Source organism: Ranitomeya variabilis, chromosome 2, assembly GCF_051348905.1.
Source record: "Ranitomeya variabilis isolate aRanVar5 chromosome 2, aRanVar5.hap1, whole genome shotgun sequence".
In the NCBI taxonomy this organism is placed as follows: domain Eukaryota; kingdom Metazoa; phylum Chordata; class Amphibia; order Anura; family Dendrobatidae; genus Ranitomeya; species Ranitomeya variabilis.
The window spans coordinates 810,575,818-810,596,646 of record NC_135233.1 but is presented as its reverse complement, the minus strand read 5'-3'; the positions used below and the strand labels follow the sequence as shown (position 1 = coordinate 810,596,646).

The 20,829-nt window shown below is 44.5% G+C and overlaps 1 protein-coding gene across 7 annotated transcripts in view; it reads left to right on the top strand.

Moving 5' to 3' along the window:
* Window positions 1-20,829, top strand: part of ADGRB3 (adhesion G protein-coupled receptor B3) — a 1,417,427-nt gene that overhangs the window by 586,852 nt on the left and 809,746 nt on the right. For all 7 annotated transcript variants that reach the window (XM_077289969.1, XM_077289967.1, XM_077289968.1 and 4 more), the window contains one exon: window positions 821-985. In XM_077289969.1, coding sequence (XP_077146084.1) covers window positions 821-985 — 165 coding nt within the window. The remainder of the gene's footprint in view (window positions 1-820; window positions 986-20,829) is intronic.

The window sequence follows — 20,829 nt, the reverse complement described above, 5'->3', positions numbered from 1 at the left end:
CGATTAATATCACGTGAAAGATGCCTGCTCAGCTCTTGAGCCCACAACAAAGACATGTAGCCAAGATTAGACATTTCTATACGTCCGAAGTTGGTAAGGAGTTGAAATCCAAATTGTATTTATTGTTCAACTTTTACAATTTATCAATAAAGAATTATATTGTATTTATTTACATTTCATTTAGTTGACAATTTTTTTTTACTACTCTTTACTTTCTTGTTCTAACAAATGATAGGTTATTTTGTACTTCATGACCCTGTTTTCTAGGCTGCTTCTCTGTTTTCGATTTCTTCTACACTGTAACTGATGTGATGACCATTGCCACATAGGAGCGACTTCCTTTTAAATTCTCTATCTCTCATATGGTTCATAGGCTTTTGAGAAGGTTGACTAAGCTGACAATAAAGGGATCATCCATGTGGAAGTTATATTTTATAGCATCTAAGTTGCTTGGTGAAAGGAATGATAATGTTCATATTAACCTTTACTATTATGTTCTCCTGGCTTTTTAACACTGCAGACTCAAAAACATATTCATTCTACGCAGCAAATTACCGTGTGCTGCTCAATATTTTAATGATATGTTTTGATATTTACCTTTAGAAATAGAAATGTATAGGTTTTATGATATATTGAAAGGACAATCATCTTCACATAGTAAAGAATGTCTTTAGCTATAAATTTAAAACTCTAAGTACTTAAAAAAGATTGACCTCATGTAATTCATTACAAATAAAAAATCTGCAGCATCATGACACAGATCTTTCCAGGGAGACATAGAAGCTTTATTTATAGTATGATATTATTTTCTCTTGCCTAGCTAATGGACAGTGGAACCATTGGGGACCATGGAGTGGCTGTTCCAGGTCATGTGATGGTGGATGGGAAAAAAGAACACGGAGCTGTCAAGGAATTACTATTACTGGCCAGCAATGCGAAGGATCAGGGGAAGATGTCCGAAAATGCAATGAGCAGAGATGTCCTGGTAAGTAGGATTACAATTTTTATTAATTCACAGGGCTATCTTTCATATTTTCACAAAAACAGATTTTGTTAATGAAAAGTACTATTGCACTGGAAAACTATGTCTTCTTCAGGACTATAACAAAGCCAGCAACCTACTATATTGTATGGTGTCTATAATACTGGTGTCTTCCTATGCTAAAGAGCGGTCATTGTGCCCTCGAAAGAACCAGGGTTCAAGTGTGACTGCTACCTATGAACCTCATGTGACTATAACCCTAGTTGTAAAGCTGAGAACACGAGAATATAGGGGATTTATGAGGCAGATATTGATGTATGTATCTTCTTGTGTAGCTGAACATATGAGTTTCCATGTTTTTCTAGCCTGGTTAGATCTAGTTTGCAGTTACTGTATTTTTCAGTAAGGATGCATGGAATGTACTTCCTATAAATGCCCATACAGCAATGTGTTTGTTGATAAAGCATTTTTGTTGTCATTTACAAACCCAGAATTAAAGTTAAAGATGTATTCTCATCTCCAAGATCCTAGAAAGATCCTCCAAGATCATATCCCAATATGTAGTAGGTGTAATAATAATAATATTAGCAAATACCTCCAATTTGAAATGTAGTATAGTTTTTGTGATTTGCTATGTTGCTTACCCCATGTGCAGGACATTGCAGTAGCTTAGATATCCATGGTTACGACCACTCCTATATTGATAGTTAGTTGTTAGTGGCCGTGACCAAGGATACCTAAGCTACTGCAATGCCCCTCACATGGGGTAAGCAACATAGGGAGTCCGGTGGATCTGTCAACAGAGTTCACAATACAAACATTATTAACATGTTCAAGAATAGTCAATTTTTCCCCATTCATGGCTATGCACAGCTTTGGGTATTTTTCATACATATGAAAAGCTGTAAACTTTTCTTTCATTCACATAGTCAAATAATTTTTGTATCTTTCTTTCAAGACAAGTGTGGCCTAATTTTTATGCTATTTTCATACACTTTTACAAAATGAATCAGATTTTAATATTTTTTATGACCCCAAAGGACCAGTGAAATACATTCGTATGGTTACAGTGATTTGGATTGGCAACTTTTCCTGATTTTATTTATTTACTTAGTTAGATCGCACATTGCATCCCCCATAAGATGATAAAGGTCATTGAGGGATATCTCAAAATTGTATTTATTTATTTTTTAATCTGATGTCCCTTGTAACTGGGGCTGTTATATTAGCTCAAGTTGCAGAAAAAATTCATAGCTATCTTGACTGCAGCGTCCAGAAGAGGAAGTGCTGTCAGAATCTCCTATTACTGTAGACATAACATAGCATTTGCTAAGTGCTGTATTAACAGTGATTAGGAATGCAGAAAGTGCAATAAACCGTCTCTGTCTTCTCTATGGGGAGTATGTCTGAAAAGTAGCTTTCATATCTTTCAGCTATAGAATTTTGTGTAGCTGCTATTCTTTTCAGTGACATTTTAGAGTGTCACTGCAGAGCATAATGCCGACTGCTTGAACATTTACATTCTATGGGCAGTCCAAACATAGCTAAAAAGATCTCTTAAGCCCCTTTGACACATCCTGGTGAGATCCGTGCTTCGTGTCTGTGTGTCAAAGTGCAAGATCAGTGCACCATCTGTGGGACATTTGTGTGTCCGTGTGACATCCATGTGCCGTCTGTGTGTACCATCAGTGTGACACGAACTGGAATAGAATGCAAAATAGAAGTAACAGATGTTTACTTGTTAAATGTGCAAAGATAGAGAATTGATAGATAGACAGACAGACAGGTAGATAGATAGATAAACGGATAGATAGATAGATAGATAGATAGATAGATAGATAGATAGATAGCAATATGCCAGTGAGAAGTATAATCAGTGCAGTGAATGTACAGTTTTTTGTAGTTGTATTCATCACAAAAATAAGTAAACAAATGGTGTGGGGTCCCCCTTATTTTAATAGCCAGCTGAGGGAATGCAGACAACTGTGAGCTGATCTTACTAGTCTGGGATGGGGCCAATATCCATGGAGCTTTCCAACCTATAAATAACAGTTCACAGATGTCTGCATAGCATTTGCTGGTTATTAAAAATGGGACCTTAAAAATTGATGTGGTGTCCCCCCTATTTTTAATAACCAGCTAAGGCTAAGCAGACAGCTGCGGGCTGATATTAATAGGCTGTAAAGTGCCATGGATATTGGCCCCTTCCCAACCTAAAAATAGCCCTCAGCCACCCCTGAAATTCATTAGATGCACCAATTCTGGCTCTTAACCTTGGCTTTTCTCACTTGCCCTGGTGCGGTTGCGCTCAGGGTAATGGGATTGTGGGGTTGGTGTCAGCTGTGTAATGTTTGCTGTCATCAAGCCCATGGGTTATTAATGGAGAGGCATCTATCAGACACCCCCGTTACTAATCCCGTAGTCAAAGGAAAGAAACACACAAAATTCTTTATTTCTAAAAAGCACTCAAAGACAATTACCCTCTTTTACCCATTTATTACTAAAAATAAAAATAATCCATAGGTTTCCACCTCAATTTGTAATGAGGATGTCCAATGATGATCCCCAACTCCGGAGGCTGTGATGAGCGGTGACATAAGTAACGTGACCGCTCATCACGACCACCGAAGCAAACTGAACCCGGCTGCAGTGATGAGTAGTCATTAAGTTTACAGCAGGTTACAGCTGGTGGTTCTCATAGTAACCTCTATGCAATCTGCCAGCTGTGAACTGCGTTAACCTTACTGACATCACCGTCTGCAGCTGTGTCTGAGAAAAGCGACAACTTCACTGCTTTTCCCAGCCACCGGAGCTTTTCAATTGGGTACGTGTCACACAGATATCACATGGATGTCATTTATGTGTCATCACTGTTCACATGTGAGGCATGCATTTCCTTCAGATTGCTGCATTTCCGGCAGGAAGAAAAGGAAATGTCTGAAGGTTTTTCACATTTACACATGATGCATGTGTAAAAACTGACATGTGCGCACCACCATTAAATACAATGGGTGTGCGAGTGTCCGTATTTGCGGACCTTAGAAAACGAACTTCACATGGACCAAAAGGACGGACGTGTGAAGGAGGTCCTTGACCTGATGAAAGTGGTGTACATACTATGCAGCTGATTTACGTAGCACATATTTAACTCAAAGTGCATTAGGATGGACATGTTGCACAAATAGTGCAAAGCAAAATGGTGTGCTATGCAATCCATTATCATCCATCATGTTGGCAGAAATTGAATTAATATATATATATGTATATATATATATATATATATATATATATATATATATATATACTGTATATATATATATATATAATATAACTAGATGTTTCCAGCCAGCTAATGCTCGGCATGCTCATTGCTATGTAATTAATGCTGCTGGTGATTAAACTAAAGTAAATAATGACAACATTCAATACCGCTTACGGAGGTGGTAAATTAACTCAAAATTAAGTTAATAACAATAGTGTGGTGATGTGTTGGGGGGGATTATGTGTAGTAATGTGGTGGGAGAGAGATTGTGTGTGGTAATAGGGTGGGGGCGGGATTATGTGTGGTGATGTGTTAGGGGGTGGGAAGATGTGTGGTGATGTGTTAGGGGGCGGGATTATGCGTAGTAATGTGGTGGGGGGCGGGATTATCTATGGTAATGTGGTGGGGGCGGGATTTTGTGTGGTAATGTGGTGGGGGGTGGGATTATCTGTAGCAATGTGGTGGGGGCAGGATTATGTGTGGTAATGTGGTGGCTGGTGGGATTGTGAGGTAATGTGGTGGGGGGTGGGATTGTGTGGTAATGTGGTGGGGGGGCGGGATTATATGTAGTGATGTGATGGGGTGGCGGGATTATGTGTGGTAATGTGGTGGAGGGGGCAAAATTATGTGTGGTAATGTGGTGGAGGGGCAGGATTATGAGTGGTAATGTGGTGGGGGGCAGAATTATCTGTGGTGGGGGTGGGATTATGTGTGGTAATGGGGTGGGGGGGATTATGTGTGGTGATGTATTGGGGAGGGATTATGTGTGGTGATGTGGTGGGGGGTGGGATTATCTGTGGTAATGTGGTGGGGGAGCGGTATTATGTGTAGTGATGTGGTGAGGTGGCGGGATTATGTGTGGTAATGTGGTGGAGGAGCGTGATTATGTGTGGTAATGTGGTGGGGGGCAGGATTATGTGTAGTAATGTGGTGAGGGGCGGCATTATGTGTGGTGATGTGGTGGGGGGCGGGATTATGTGTGGTGATGTGGTGGGGGGCGGGATTATGTGTGGTGATGAAGTGGGGGGTGGGATTATCTGTGGTAATGTGGTCGGGGTGCAGGATTATGTGTAGTAATGTGGTGGGGGTGGGATTATCTATGGTAATGTGGTGGGGGCGGGATTTTGTGTGGTAATGTGGTGGGGGGCAGGATTATCTGTAGCAATGTGGTGGGGGCAGGATTATGTGTGGTAAAGTGGTGGCTGGTGGGATTGTGAGGTAATGTGGTGGGGGGCGGGATTGTGTGGCAATGTGGTGGGGGGGCGGGATTATGTGTAGTGATGTGGTGGGGTGGCGGGATTATGTGTGGTAATGTAGTGGAGGGGGCAGGATTATGTGTGGTAATGTGGTGGGGGGCAGGATTATGTGTGGTAATGTGGTGGGGGCGGGATTATGTGTGGTAATGTGGTGGGGGGCAGGATTATGAGTGCTAATGTGGTGAGGGGCGGGATTATCTGTGGTGGGGGCGGGATTATGTGTGGTAATGGGGTGGGGGGATTATGTGTGGTGATGTGTTGGGGGAGGGATTATGTGTGGTGATGTGGTGGGGGTGAAATTATCTGTGGTAATGTGGTGGGGGAGCGGGATTATGTGTAGTGATGTGGTGAGGTGGCGGGATTATGTGTGGTAATGTGGTGGGGGGGCAGGATTATGTGTAGTAATGTGGTGAGGGGCGGCATTATGTGTGGCGATGTGGTGGGGGGCGGGATTATGTGTGGTGATGTGGTGGGGGGCGGGATTATGTGTGGTGATGAAGTGGGGGGTGGGATTATCTGTGGTAATGTGGTCGGGGTGCAGGATTATGTGTAGTAATGTGGTGGGAGGGCAGGATTATGTGTGGTAATGTAGTGGGGGGTGTGATTATCTATGGTAATGTGGTGGGGGTGGGATTTTGTGTGGTAATGTGGTGGGGGGCGGGATTATCTGTAGCAATGTGGTGGGGGCGGGATTATGTGTGGTAATGTGGTGGCTGGTGGGATTGTGAGATAATGTGTTGGGGGCAGAATTGTGTGGTAATGTGGTGGGGGGCGGGATTTTGTGTGGTAATGTGGTGGGGGCGGGATTATGTGTGGTAATTTGGTGGGGGGTGGGATTATGTGTGGCAATGTGGTGGGGGGATGGGATTATGTGTGGCGATGTGATGGGGGGAAGGATTATGTGTGGTGATTTGGTGGGGGGATTATGTGTGGTGATGTGGTGGGGGGCGGGATTGTGTGTGGTGATGTAGTGGGAGGGCGGGATTATGTGTGGTGATGTGTTGGGGGGGCAGGATTATGTGTGGTGATGTGGTGGGGGGTGGGATTATCTGTGGTAATGGTGGGGGGGCGGTATTATGTGTAGTGATGTGGTGGGGTGGCGGGATTAAGTGTGGTGATGTGGTGGGGGGCAGGATTATGTATGGTAATGTTGTGGAGGCAGGATTATGTGTGGTAATGTGGTGGGGGTGGGATTATCTGTAGTAACATGGTGGGGGGTCAGGGTTATGTGTGGTAATGTGGTGGGGGACAGGATTGTGTGTAGTAATGTGGTGGGGAGCGGGATTATATGTGGTAATGTGGTAGGGGGTGGGATTATGTGTAGTGATGTGGTGGGGTGGCGGGATTAAGTGTGGTGATGTGCTGGGGGGGCGGGATTATGTGTGATAATGGGGTGGGGGCGGGATTATGTGTGGTAATGAGGTGGAGGGGCGGGTTTATTTGTGGTGATGTGTTGGGGCGGGATTGTGTGGTGATGTGGTGGGGGGCGAGATTATGTGTGGTGATGTGTTGAAGAGGCGGGATTGTGTGTGGTGATGTGTTGGGGGGGCGAGATTGTGTGGTGATGTGGTGGGGGGCGGGATTATGTGTGGTAATGGTGTGGGGGGTTGTGTGGTGATGTGTTGGGGGCGGGATTATGTGTGGTGATGTGGTGGGGGGTGGGATTATGTGTGGTCATGTGGTGGGGGCAGGATTTGTGGGGGACGGGATTGTGTGTGGTGATGTAGTGCAGATTGTGTGTGGTAATGGGGTGTGGGCGGGATTGGGTGTGGTGATGTGGTGGGGGCGGAGCTACTGTGCAGGGGGCGGGATTAGCGAGTAATCACAATGCCTCTTCTATATATAGATATAACTATAATATAATATAGAGAATAATTTTAATGTATATATAATATACACTGTAGTGCAGCGGGGTTGGTGCAGTGTGACAGAAAGGCAGTGACCACAGGAAAGTTCAAAAAAGTGTCTTTAACCCGACGCATCCCCTGTTTGGTGCAGGCTCCGGCAAAGAGCCCACACCTTTTCTTGCATATGACAACTGATCTGATCAGCTGTCATGTGCCCCTAACAGCGGCGGGAGGATTGCGATTCCTTAAAAAACTTTTAAACTCAGACAGCGGCATTTAACATGCACTTACTGCAATCGCGCTGGAAATTTGCCCATCAGTGACCCCCATCACATGATTGCGTTTCATCGATGGGTTGGCATGACAACTAAATGTCTAACCCAGACCTCTATAGTTGTCACTGCCGGATTGCTATGAGCACCGTCCGGTGGTCGGCACTCATACCAAGTGAGTAATTCAGCTACATACAGAGGATCTGATCATCGCCTGTATGTAGCAGAGCCGATCGGATTATGGCAGCATCTAGTCTCCCATGGAGACTATTGAAGCATGCCAAAAGTAAAAAAAAAGTTTTTACAAATATAAAAAAATAAAAAAATATAAAAGTTCAAATCACCCCCCTTTCGCCCTGTTCAAACTTAAGCAATAAAAGAAAATCAAATATACACATTTTTGGCCTCTCCGAGTTCAGAATCACCCGATCTATCAATATATAAAAATAATTAATCCAGTTGGTAAACGGTGCAGTGAGAAAAAAATCTAAACACCCGAACAACATTTTTTTTGTTGCTGCAACATTGCAATAAAATGAAATAATGGGTGATGAAAAAATCGTGTACACACCTAAATGGTATCAATAATAACATCAGATTGGTGAGCATAAAGTAAGCCCTCACCTGGCTCCAGATCCCGAATAATGGAGACGCTGCGGGTCTTGGAAAATGGCAACTTTTTTATTTTATTTTACACACTATGCATGTTTGGTGTCTGTGAACTCTTAATGACCAGGAGAATCATACTGTCAGGTCAAATTTAGCATTTAGTGAATATGGTAACAAAAAAATCCAAACAACAATTGGGGAATTGCACTTTTTTTGCTATTTCACCGCATTTGGAATTTTTTTCCAATTTTTCATTATACGATATGGTAAAATCAATGGTGCCATTCAAAAGTACAACTTGTCCCACAAAAAACCAGCCCCAACATTGCCACATTGACGGAAAACTAAAAAAGTTATGGCCGTAGGAAGAAGGGAAGCAGAAAATGGAAACTCAAAAAGGGAAATACCTCTGGTCCTTAAGGGGGTTAATGTCCAACCTACTCACAAACAGAAAATAAAATGGTATCCACCAGATCGCAGCCGGAAATCAAGACAGTCCATTCCTGAGACCGGTTGCAATGGGCAACTGCACCACAGTGTCAGACTGAGGGGGCGCCAGGCATTTGCTTCCCTTGGCACGGTGTTGCTTTCACAGAAGCTGAATGTTGCAGAACCAAATGCCCTGCAGTTTGCAAACCAATACTGACAACCAACCCTTTGCCGTGGGATTTTTAAATAGAATCTGTGGCCAAGGGCCACTTGTAAGAACCGGCCTAGAGGGAGCTAATCACCCCACTAACATCCTGTAGTTCACTCCAAAAATAATAGCTTGTCCAAGACCAAAGTTACTTTTATTTTGCACTTCAATCACAGCTATGCCTGTGACTGCAATGCACTCCAGCGGCCTCAATTCACTTCTGTACGTATCCTAATCACCCCTCTCATATAATACCTGTCACTGCCTCACAATATATATAGTTATTGTTAAAAGAGTTGCAAAAAATGTTGAAAAAAATCTTTTAGCTGATTGCATTTGGGAGTTAGCAGGAATGATTATGCACATCTATTGTGCACATGTGTCCTATCTGTATACAACACATTTCTGGGGATACGTTCCACTGTTACTTTATAAACATCTGCAATTGCCTATGATATCAATATGTTACTATCCACAGTTGATACATTTGCAGCTTCCTTCTCCGATAATTAAAATGAGACATGTTTATCTAATCTAGAAACAAACAAGCAGAGATTTCTTTTTCAACATTTAATTCAAACATCTGCATGTGAAAAACGAGCAAAAGCAGACTGTAATCTTGTTTTCAAAGGTTGCCACCTGCTGTTAATAGAATATTTTACAAATGCATCCATGAAAAGGAACGTGTCAATGCTTTTTTATGGAGATGTGTTCTTAGCAAAATACCAGGAAAAAGCATGGAAGAATTAGTATGATTCATATGGGAAATATTATATACTGTACAGAATGCAACTACCCAGTGTGAGAATCCTGAGGAATCTGTGCTGTCACCATTGAATCTGATGTAAAATTGTCAACTTTGCTACGGTAGCAATACTATGATCACCAAGGGTTGTAAAACACCACATTATGGATTTACAGTATATACAAAACTACCCACACAGTTACAGTTTCACTTTAAAACACTTGTCATGTAAGTTCTCCAACATACCAGTGAGTAAATCACATTTGTGATGTGGAAGGTTATGGTGGTTTATAAATGCTGAGCAATTTAAAATGTCAGGTAAGTTCTGGATTCTAGCTTGATGACAGCAGGTTGTGACCTAAGTCCTTTTGAGACTTCACAATTTAAGTGCAGTTTTCTGCATCACTGTACATGTTCCTTGATGCATTGTGTCTGATGTTCTTTGCTGTCAATATGCAGAAGTGTCCTCAATCCAATGGTTCTTGATAGTAAGTTTTACAAAATAAAAAAAGAAATTCTAAGTACATATGACAAATCATTGCAGTTTGAGAATCATTAAAAGGACTGTTTGAAATGACAAAAAATTGTCTTGTTTGTGTTTTCCAGAAACAGGATGGACTCATGTCCTATTAGGCTTTGCTTAGTATTGAAGCTCAAGTTTTTATCCTCACAATCATCATGTTATAAACTACTGTGTACTTACATTTGCTCTTGTTACCTTTCTACCCTGTACTTTATTCTTTTTTCTCTGCTCTCTGTATAAACAGGAAGTCTCTATTCCCTGCAAACATCATCCCTCCACTTCAAATCCTGACCTAACTGCTGTGCTCCTCACCCTGACAGAGACTTTTGCAGTGACTCATACATGGAAAATAGACCTCCTGTTTCTACATAGAGCATAGAAGGAATCAGCTAGTCAGTGTTTAGTCATGTGATGTCATAGACCCAATGGAAAACAGAAACAATATCTGGGTAGAAAGGCAAAATGAGCAATTGTAAGTACACAGTGCTATATAATATAATATTTGCAATATATTAAGAGGATTAACATTTTGATGGAAGTGCTTCCTTCAGTTTTATACTAACCTCCATGTTCCCCTCATAGCACTCTTTCTGATTCTTATCCCATCCCTGCTTGATTCTGCTTCCCAATATTATTTTGACACACTATAAAAAAGGCAGGGAATGCTCACATAAGCAATGGCTGGCTGCAGCTATGACCTGCCTCAATAAATAATTTGCTAACCTGATATTTCCTGGACTTTCTGGTGTTGAGATATGACAAGGAAGTAGAAAGCCAAAGGTACCAGACAAGTGTCAGAACTGGAGCTGCAGGGGAATAGTGAAGATAAGGCTTATTTTATTTTTTATTTTTTGTTAGCTAGATTAATATGATATGTGCTGCAACACCAGTCCAGAGCTAACAAACAAGTGTAATGTTGTTTCTGGAAAAAGAAAATAAAGTTAAACTTTTTCCTGATTGCACATAACCCTTTAACATGTAGAAATGTTGTGTCCAAGACTTGATATCATGCGTGACCACTCCGATTTAGAAGACAAAGGTTGTTACAAAGTACAAAAGTGCTCAAAGCCAGATTGGTGCTCCCTTGGCAGCGGAGAAGCAGTCAGCTTTAGGGAACCTGTCTGTACACCTACCCTACAGTATATGATGGGTGCTTTCCCAAAAGAAACTTTAACTTCATTACAGATGATCATTCACCAGACTGAGGCCAAAAATGTGCTATCTGCATCCATCTGACTGGTATGTGGCTTCATATCATTTGTATAATTTTATATGAAAGTGTAGAAGACTGTTCTTTGCTATACAGAGGACAATAACAAATAAATGTACTGTATACAATGTGGTATCTGTTCCTTTTTAATGGCTCCCAATGGTGGAAAGATGTCTAAACATGCATTGTGACTGTGCATGCTGTCAAACGCAGGTGTCCTGTGCATCTGATGCCGACAGTGTGTGCAAACATGGTGTGGACTGAGCCTTAAAGACACATATAATGTAAACCTCTTGAAACAAAATATAAAAAACAAACAAACATGTTTTGTTTGTTTTTTCAAAGTTAGTCATCCCACCAACTCATCCTGGGATATAAAAACCAAGGAGAAAGGTAAAATGAACTCAACTATTTGGGAAATTATTTAAGCTGAAATGTTATCTCCTGTCCTTTAGTTTGTCACAAATTGTATTTTCACTACCAAAGACTCAAGTTATTGCCATGACATATTCTTGGGTGTAGCTCATTTTAGAAACAGCGAAAAACATATTTAGGGTACGTTCACAGTAGTGTATAAAAAAAATTGATCTCATCTTCATCCAGGAAAGTGGAACCACTTGTCCTCTGCGTGCTGTCTGTAAGCAATCCAATTTTTTTTAATCAGCAGCTATTAATCTTTTACAGGACCATTTACAGTGTTAGGGTTGGCGGGTTGCACTAAATAAAATGAAAAATAAAGCGCAATCGCAATCTGGGGTCCACCATGCAGAGATGAAAAACTGCTGCTAGTGAAGAATGACGGAACACACGGCGAGTGATTACTTGTACACACTGGGTTATCGCCACCCAGTGTGAACAGGAAGCTGAGTTCCAAACTCTGTTACTGCACAGGAAGGAACAGTAGAAAGTTCTCTGTCCTGCTAAGCATCACAGGACAAGCACGTTAACTGAACTCGCACACGGAAACGAAACAGAGGCTCTGAAACTGAGCTGTGTCAGTCGCACACGGAAATGAAACAGAGGCTCTGAAACTGAACTGTGTTAGTCGCACACAGAAATGAAACATATGCTCTGCAACTGAGCTGTGTCAATCTTATACAGAAATGAAAGAGATGCTCTGCATAATACCCTGATGGGTTGAGCTTGCTCTGGAACTCTACTGTGCTAACTTCACACAAGTAGGAAACAGATGCTAAATGGCTAATTGCCCACACTGCCTGCCTACATGTACAGTCCCAAAGCTAGACAGACATATGACACTTGTAGACAGAGTAGTAGGGTCTTCACTCACATAGCCACACACAAATGATACTAGTGCACCTGCGGGCACCATTGGAAGCCTTTTACACCTAAAGGTCCACCCCAAACACTCATGCCCAGCCAGCCGTGACATCGCCCGGGGGCTAATCCGGAGCTGCCATATCACAAGAACTGGAGACATCCCACCACCAACAAGAAGGTGCCACATCATGAACATGCTCAGTAAGGTGATTTCTGAACTTAGGCTCCAGAGTGTTAGGCTGCTCCTGTATAACACTGGTTAAAAAGGACTTGGCTGGAGAGCCAACAGTAACCAACCGTAAGCCACGAGCATGAGCTAGATGCTGGGACCAAGGTCTATGCTGAGCAGCACTTGCAGCGGCCAAGTCCAAATGGGAGACCCCAAGGTAGATAAGGTTTAGGATCTACCCTGTACAGCGTGAGAATCCTAGCACCTAACATACAGTTTCCTATGTTGCAGAATTATAATGTATCGGTAAAAATAGGATGCCACTATGATGGTCCGTACAACATCTATTTTTTTTATTGCACCCATCTTATTTCGGAGTGAAATCACAGCATACTGAATAAAGCAGAGAATAAAATTGCAGATGTGCACAGCCTCAATGAATAACATTGGTCCTAGTGCTGTCCCTTTATATGTCGCATTGCACTCATTTGATTTATACACTGGTATGAGTGGACCCTTTATCACATAGAATACCTGCATGAATAATGTCACTGCACAATGAATCTGTCCTCATAGACAAAAGAAAAACTAGCTTAAAAAACAGGAGATAGCTCCTAAAGTGAACCTGTCTCTGGAATAAAGTACCGTATACAGAGTGCATCACTGCTAGCTACTATCATTGGCTGCTAAGTAAAAGATTTTTCCTAATTGATCTTTAGATTTGATCTGTCCATGTAATGCACATCAACCTTTCCGTCTTTTTATTGTAACAACTAAAAGTAGGCAATACAATAACAATACATCTTTACATTAGCATAAGGTCAGTGAAAATAAAACTTTGAAATGCAATCTGGCCATTATTTAAGAATATAGGATACTCACTGGTTACAGTGATATAGTGTTCCCTTTGAATTATAGTCTTTTCATTGTATACTATTTTTGTATTCCATTTATCTCTAATAGGCAAATTCTCCACAGTTTTACAGGTGCATTCATCTATATGAATTATGTTACATATGAGTTTTTGTAAGAACAGCTTTTTGTTTATTATATTCATTAACCACATTGTCCTCCAACCTGCGTTTCCAAGGTTCCAATTAGTATTTAACTGAAAAATATTCCTTTAAACTACTGCCTGTAAAATAACAGAATGGCCATTTGAATTATTCAAACTATTTTAGACATAACATTCAAAACAAAGTTACATTTTATAGTAATTAAATAATGAAAAATTTTACTAGTAAATAGTGATGCGCGAACGTGCTTGGATAATATGTTATCTGAGCATGCTTGGGTGTTATCCTAGTATCCTGGGTGTGCTCGGATAATATGTTCAAGTCTCCGCGGCTGTGTAAGGGGTCAACGAAGCAACGGGTACCTGCGTGCCAGGTCCGGAACTGAAAGGGCTGCATCCACTGTTTCCGGGAGAAGGCTTAACAGAACCGGACTTTCCCTGGTTGCCAGGGGGAAGCCTGAGGGAGCCGGACCAACCCTTGAACCCAGAAGGGTGTGCGGAGCCAGAAAAGGGTGTGCAGCGATGGAGACATAAAAAGAAAAAGGACACGAAGAAAGTCAAACAGGCGCCAGCTCAGATCAGTGAGGAGGGCAGTGTAGAGAGCAGCCCGCAGAGCCACATAGACCAGCGACCGCTGTTGTCCCCCCTGTCAACAGCAGGAACCAGAGAGAGAGAGTGAGTGCCCAGTGACCGTTATAAAGCCAGGTGCCAGATGTTACAGGATTGTGAGTACCCAACGCGCGACACCTTAAAGAAGACCTTGTTATTAAAACCTGTAAACCCTTGATCTACCTCCTGTCTGTCACTGCATCCCGCAACCTGCTTACACTTGGCGTAGTTGGCAGGATGCAGTTTATGGGCACAGGGGTGGAAGACCAAGCAGTCAGGGGTGCCCCAAGGGCCAGTATGCCGCTGGGGGCAGTATGGAGCAACCTCCCAAAAATTACTGGAAGTAACACCATGTTATGGAGCTGGACTGAGCAGATCAGAGGGATTTTTAGGATGTGCCCCATGACCCCTGCATTAGAGGCAGATATTGCTTTGATGGCCCTAGACAGAGAAGCAAGGGGTTCTGTCATTCTGCGACCTCCCCATGAGCGAGACACTTTGACAAGGTGTTACAGATATTATAGGAAAGGTGCGGAGCATCAGAAGTACCCCATCAGTCGCCACAAAATTTGCTTCCAGGACGTGGAGTGAAGCGCATTCGCAGATGGGATACGCTTCCTGCAGAGTCTGACAATCCGGAAGGAAGCGCCCACCAGACAGGTGCAGAAGTGAGTGCTGGACATGAGGATGATTGGGACACCTGTCCAGAAATTGCCCTACCCGGGAGCATCGGTGGTGGAGAACCGCTCACCCTTCAAAGGTACTGATAATTGGAGAATTGAAATGTTGCCCCTGATAGAAATGGTATGGTGAGAGGAGAGCAGCCACACCTAGAGCCAGACATAGCCATGACAACGGATGCCGAGAAGAGATGGAGAAAGTGTTGACTGTCCACGGTGAGATGTCTGCGCTGTCCAGGCACGTGAAGATGAGTCTGTTGGAACTCCAACCTAGATCCAAAGGTCCCATCTGTGAGATTCTGTTAGGGTTGGCGGAACGCACCGAATATATTTATTATATGGGATAGGTGCATTTGCAACCCGGGATCCACCGTGCAGGAAAGAACCTGCTGCTAAGTAAGGCGGCGAAGCAAATTAGAATAAACAAACTCTGTTACTTCACAGAGCCTGTAGTAAAGAGAACGCTGTGCCGTGTTTAGCTCACAGAGGACACAGCTATTGAGTAGACCTAACAGTGGTCATGCAGTCCAACCAACACGCAGCTCCTCTCCGGTGGAGCCAGAATTCTATAGGCTATTAGCCAGCCCTGAATTCACACATAAACTCCTCGCCGGAGGTGCCAGCATTCTAGGGGCTTATTTCAGCCGGGTCCCTGACTGCATACACAAAACTCCTTGCCGGAGGTGCCAGCATTCTAGGGGCTTATTTCAGCCGTGTCCCTGACCTCACACACGACCACACTGGTGCTGAGCTCATACATATTTGACACTAGCGCATGGCGGTCATGAGAACTTTATATAGCTGCAGCACCTACAGGACCTTCCAAGAAGGACCAATGGAAGGCTGCCACAGAACTTGATCAGGTACAGGACCTTCCTGGAGGACCAATGGAAGTTGCTGCAGTACCTGAGCATGTGACCCTTGATCTCCACTGAGAGATCTTACCCTGGGCATGCTCAGTGTGTGCAAAGCAGGACTTAGTCCCAGAAAAGCCTGCTCGCTGCAGATCAGTGCAGGGTACAATAGCAGAGCCTGAAGAGACAGCAGTAACCCTTTGCACAGTATCAGACTCAGTGAGACGCTGGGACCGACGTCTCCGCTGAGCAGGCTCCACTGCGGCCGATTCAGAATGGGAGACCGCAGCAGACACGGCTCAAGATTCCCCCTGTGCAGCAGCGGGAACTCGACTCCTAACATTACCCCCCCTCCTAGGGCCCCCCTCCTTGAGCCTCGCTATGCTCAAAAGCTGCAATGAGCAGCGGAGCCCGAATGTACTCCACAGGTTCCCAGGTTATATCTTCTGGACCGTGACCCTTCCAGTCCACCAGATAAAATTTCTTGCCACGTACCACCTTGCACCCCACGATAGCATTCACCTCAAACTCATCTGAGGATGAACCCGATGTCCCGGCAGATGACTCAGAAAACCGGGACAAATGAAAGGGCTTTAAGAGGGAAACGTGAAAAGTGTCGGTGATAACAAGGCATGGAGGCACAGCCAAATGGTAGACCACAGGGTTGACCTGTTCCAGAACCTTGAATGGGCCAATGTAGCGAGGCGCAAACTAACTGGACTCAACTCGTAGCCTGATGTTACGGGCGGAGAGCCACACTAAGTCGCCAGGAGCAAAGGTCGGAGCGAGGCACCGGTGTGTATCAGCAGAAACCCTCATTCTCTCCTTGGAGGCCCGGATGGCATCCTGTGTGCGGTCCCAGATGTCACGTGCCTCCACCACCCAGTCTGCCACCATAGAATCGGTGGATGACATGGGCATGGGCACAGGGACACGCGGATGCTGGACGTAATTAAGGAGAAAAGGAGTCTGCCCAGTGGAATCGGCTATGGCATTGTTCAAGGCAAATTCCGCCCAAGGTAGCAAAGATGCCCAATCATCCTGCCTAGCAGAGACAAAATGTTGCAAGTATGTCACCAGAGTCTGGTTGGTCCTCTCTACCAACCCATTCATCTTGAGATGGTATGCAGAGGAGAAATTCAACTCTATTCTGAGTAAACGGCAGAGCTCTCTCCAAAACCGAGACGTGAACTGGGGACCCCGGTCGCTGACAATTTTATCAGGCATTCCATGTAAATGGAAAATGTGCTTTATGAATAACGCTGCCAAGGTGCAGAAGGTAACCGTGGAAGCGGCACCAAGTGCACCATCTTAGAGAAATGATCGGTGACAACCCAGATAACGTTGCAGCTACGCGACTTGGGTAAGCCCACCACGAAGTCCATCCCGACCATTTCCCAAGGCCTGTGTGCCACTGGTAGGGGGTAAAGCAACCCAGCAGGCCGTTGCAGAGGAGACAGATTCTGGGCGCAGGAAACACACATCCGAATATAGTCCCCGACATCACGGGCCATATGAGGCCACCAGTATGTTCTCGCCAAAAGCTCGGATGTCCTTTTGGTCCCAAAATGCCCACCCACTCTGGACGAGTGAGCCCAAGAGAGAGCCTCCGGTCGCAAATTCGCTGGCTCAAAAGCCTTGCCCGGAGGCACAGACTCTAGCAAAACCGGAGCTACAGTTCTCAGGCTCTCAGAAGGGACAATAAGCTGAGGCTCCTCCTCCTCCTCCTCCTCCTCAGATGACACTACGGAGCGGGAGAGAGCGTCGGCACGAATGTTCTTCTCCCCGGAGAGAAAATGAAGAGTAAAATGAAACCGGGAGAAGAACAGGGACCATCTAGCCTGGTGAGAATTCAGCCGCTGGGCCGTCTGTAGATATACCAAGTTTTTGTGGTCGGTGAAAACCTGGAAGGTATAGCTCCCTCCCTCCAAGAGGTGTCTACACTCTGAGAAAGCCAACTTCATGGCTAGCAACTCCCTGTCCCCGATGGAATAATTCCTCTCCGCCGGTGTGAAGGTCTTGGAGAAGAAGAAGCATGGATGCTTCCGACCTTGAGCATCCTTTTGGAAAAGGACTGCTCCAGCACCAACGGATGAGGCATCCACCTCCATGATAAATTGCTTATCTACATCGGGGCGATGTAGAATGGGAGCGCTAGTGAATAGGGTTGAGCGAAATGGGTCGGCCATTTTCAGAAGTCGCCGACTTTTGGCAAAGTCGGGTTTCATGAAACCCGACCCGACCCCTGTGTGGAGTCGGCCATGAGGTCGGCGATCTTCTGAATCTGGTATTGGAGTTCCGATACCGAGTTCCGATATGTTTGTGATATCGGGAATCGGTATCGGAATCCATATTTAAGTGTTAAATAAAGAATCAAAATAAAAAATATTGATATACTCACCCTCGGATGCGCCCTGGTACTAACCGGCAGCCTTCCTTCCTAAGAATGAGCGCGTGAATGACCTGCGGTGACGTCGCAGCTTGTGATTGGTCGCGAGCAGTCACATGGGCGGTCACGCGACCAATCACAAGCCGCGACGTCATCTAAGGTCCTTCACGTGCTCATTCTTAGGAAGGAAGGCTGCCAGAAAGAAGCAGGGTGCGTCCGAGGGTGAGTATATACCTAATAGGAATATACTCACCCTCGGACGCGCCCTGCTTCTTTCCGGCAGCCTTCCTTCCTAAGAATGAGCGCGTGAAGGACCTTAGATGACGTCGCGGCTTGTGATTGGTCGCGTGACCGCCCATGTGACCGCTCGCGACCAATCACAAGCCGCAACGTCACCGCAGGTCATTCACGCGCTCATTCTTAGGAAGGAAGGCTGCCGGTTAGTACCAGGGCGCGTCCGAGGGTGAGTATATCAATATTTTTTATTTTGATTGTTTATTTTACACATTAATATGGATCCCAGGGCCTGAAGGAGAGTTTCCTCTCCTTCAGACCCTGGGAACCATAGTATCCCATTGCACTGCATTGGGTTTCGTGTTTCGGCCAACCCTGACCCCGACTTTTTTATAGGATCGGCTGATTTCACTCGACCCGACTTTTGAGAAAGTCGGGTTTCGTGAAACCCGACCCGATCCTATAAAAATAAAAGTCGCTCAACCCTACTAGCGAAGTGTGACTTAACCGAGAGGAAGGCATTGGAGACATCCTCTGACCACAACTTGGGATTTGCTCCCTTCTTGGTGAGGGAAACCAAGGGAGCTACCAAAGTTGAGAAGTGTGGGATGAACTGACAATAGTAATTAATGAACCCCTTAAAGCGCTGCACCGCTTTAAGTGAATGGGGTTCCTACCTGTCCATCACAGCCTGTAGCTTGGCAGGATCCATAGCCAAACCCTGGGCAGAGATGATATAACCAAGGAAAGGCAAGGACTCCTGCTCAAACACACACTTCTCCAACTTGGCATAGAGGGAGTTTGCCCGTAAGAGGTCGAAGACTTTGTGAACATCTCTCCGATGGGAGTCAATATCTGAAGAGTAGATGAGAATATCATCCAGATAGAGTATGACCGAGGTGGTGAGCATATCCCGGAAGATGTCATTCACAAAGTCTTGGAAAACGGCTGGGGCATTACAGAGCCCAAAGGGCATCACCAGATATTCATAGTGCCCTGTCATGATCTCAATGGCAAGAGAACATAGCATAAGCATATATAGGAACTAGCTCTTGGAAGATGGGAACTGAGCTGACCATGAACTAAACCTAACGCACAACTAGCAGTGGCCGGGTAGCATGCCTACGTTGATTCTAGATGCCCAGCACCAGCCGGAGGACTAAATAATGCTAGCAGAGGAAAATATCAGTCCTAGCTCACCTCTAGAGAAATACCCCGAAAGGAGACAGAGGCCCCCCACATGTATTGGCGGTGAATAAAGATGAAATAACAAACGTAGTATGAAAATAGGTTTAGCAAATTTGAGGTCCACTTACTACATAGCAGAAGACAGAAAGGACACTTTCATGGTCAGCTGAAAACCCTATCAAAACACCATCCAGAAATTACTTTAAAACTCTGGCATTAACTCATAACACCAGAGTGGCAATTACTGTTCACAAGAGCTTTCCAGACACAGTAACGAAACTACAGCTGTGAACTGGAACAAAAATGCAAAAACAAACATGGACAAGAGTCCAACTTATCTAGTAGTTGTCTAGGAGCAGGAACAAGCACAGAGAGGCTTCTGATAACATTGTTGACCGGCAAGCAACTAACAGAGCAGCAAGGTTATATAGCGACTCCCACATCTTGATGGGAACAGGTGAACAGAGAAGATGAAAACACCAGTTCAATTCCACCAGTAGCCACCGGGGGAGCCCAGAATCCAAATTCACAACAGTACCCCCCCTCAAGGAGGGGGCACCGAACCCTCACCAGAACCACCAGGGCGATCAGGATGGGCCCTATGAAAGGCACGAACCAGATCAGAGGCATGAACATCAGATGCATTCACCCAAGAATTATCCTCCTGGCCGTATCCCTTCCACTTGACCAGATACTGGAGTCTCCGTCTGGAAACACGAGAGTCTAAGATTTTCTCCACAACGTACTCCAACTCACCCTCAACCAACACCGGAGCAGGAGGCTCAACGGAAGGCACAACCGGTACCTCATACCTGCGCAATAATGACCGATGAAAAACGTTATGAATAGAAAAGGATGCAGGGAGGTCCAAACGGAAGGAAACAGGGTTAAGAATCTCCAATATCTTATATGGGCCGATGAACCGAGGCTTAAACTTAGGAGAAGAGACCCTCATAGGGACAAAACGAGAAGACAACCACACCAAATCCCCAACACAAAGCCGAGGACCAACACGACGGTGGCGGTTGGCAAAAAGCTGAGTCTTCTCCTGGGACAACCTCAAATTG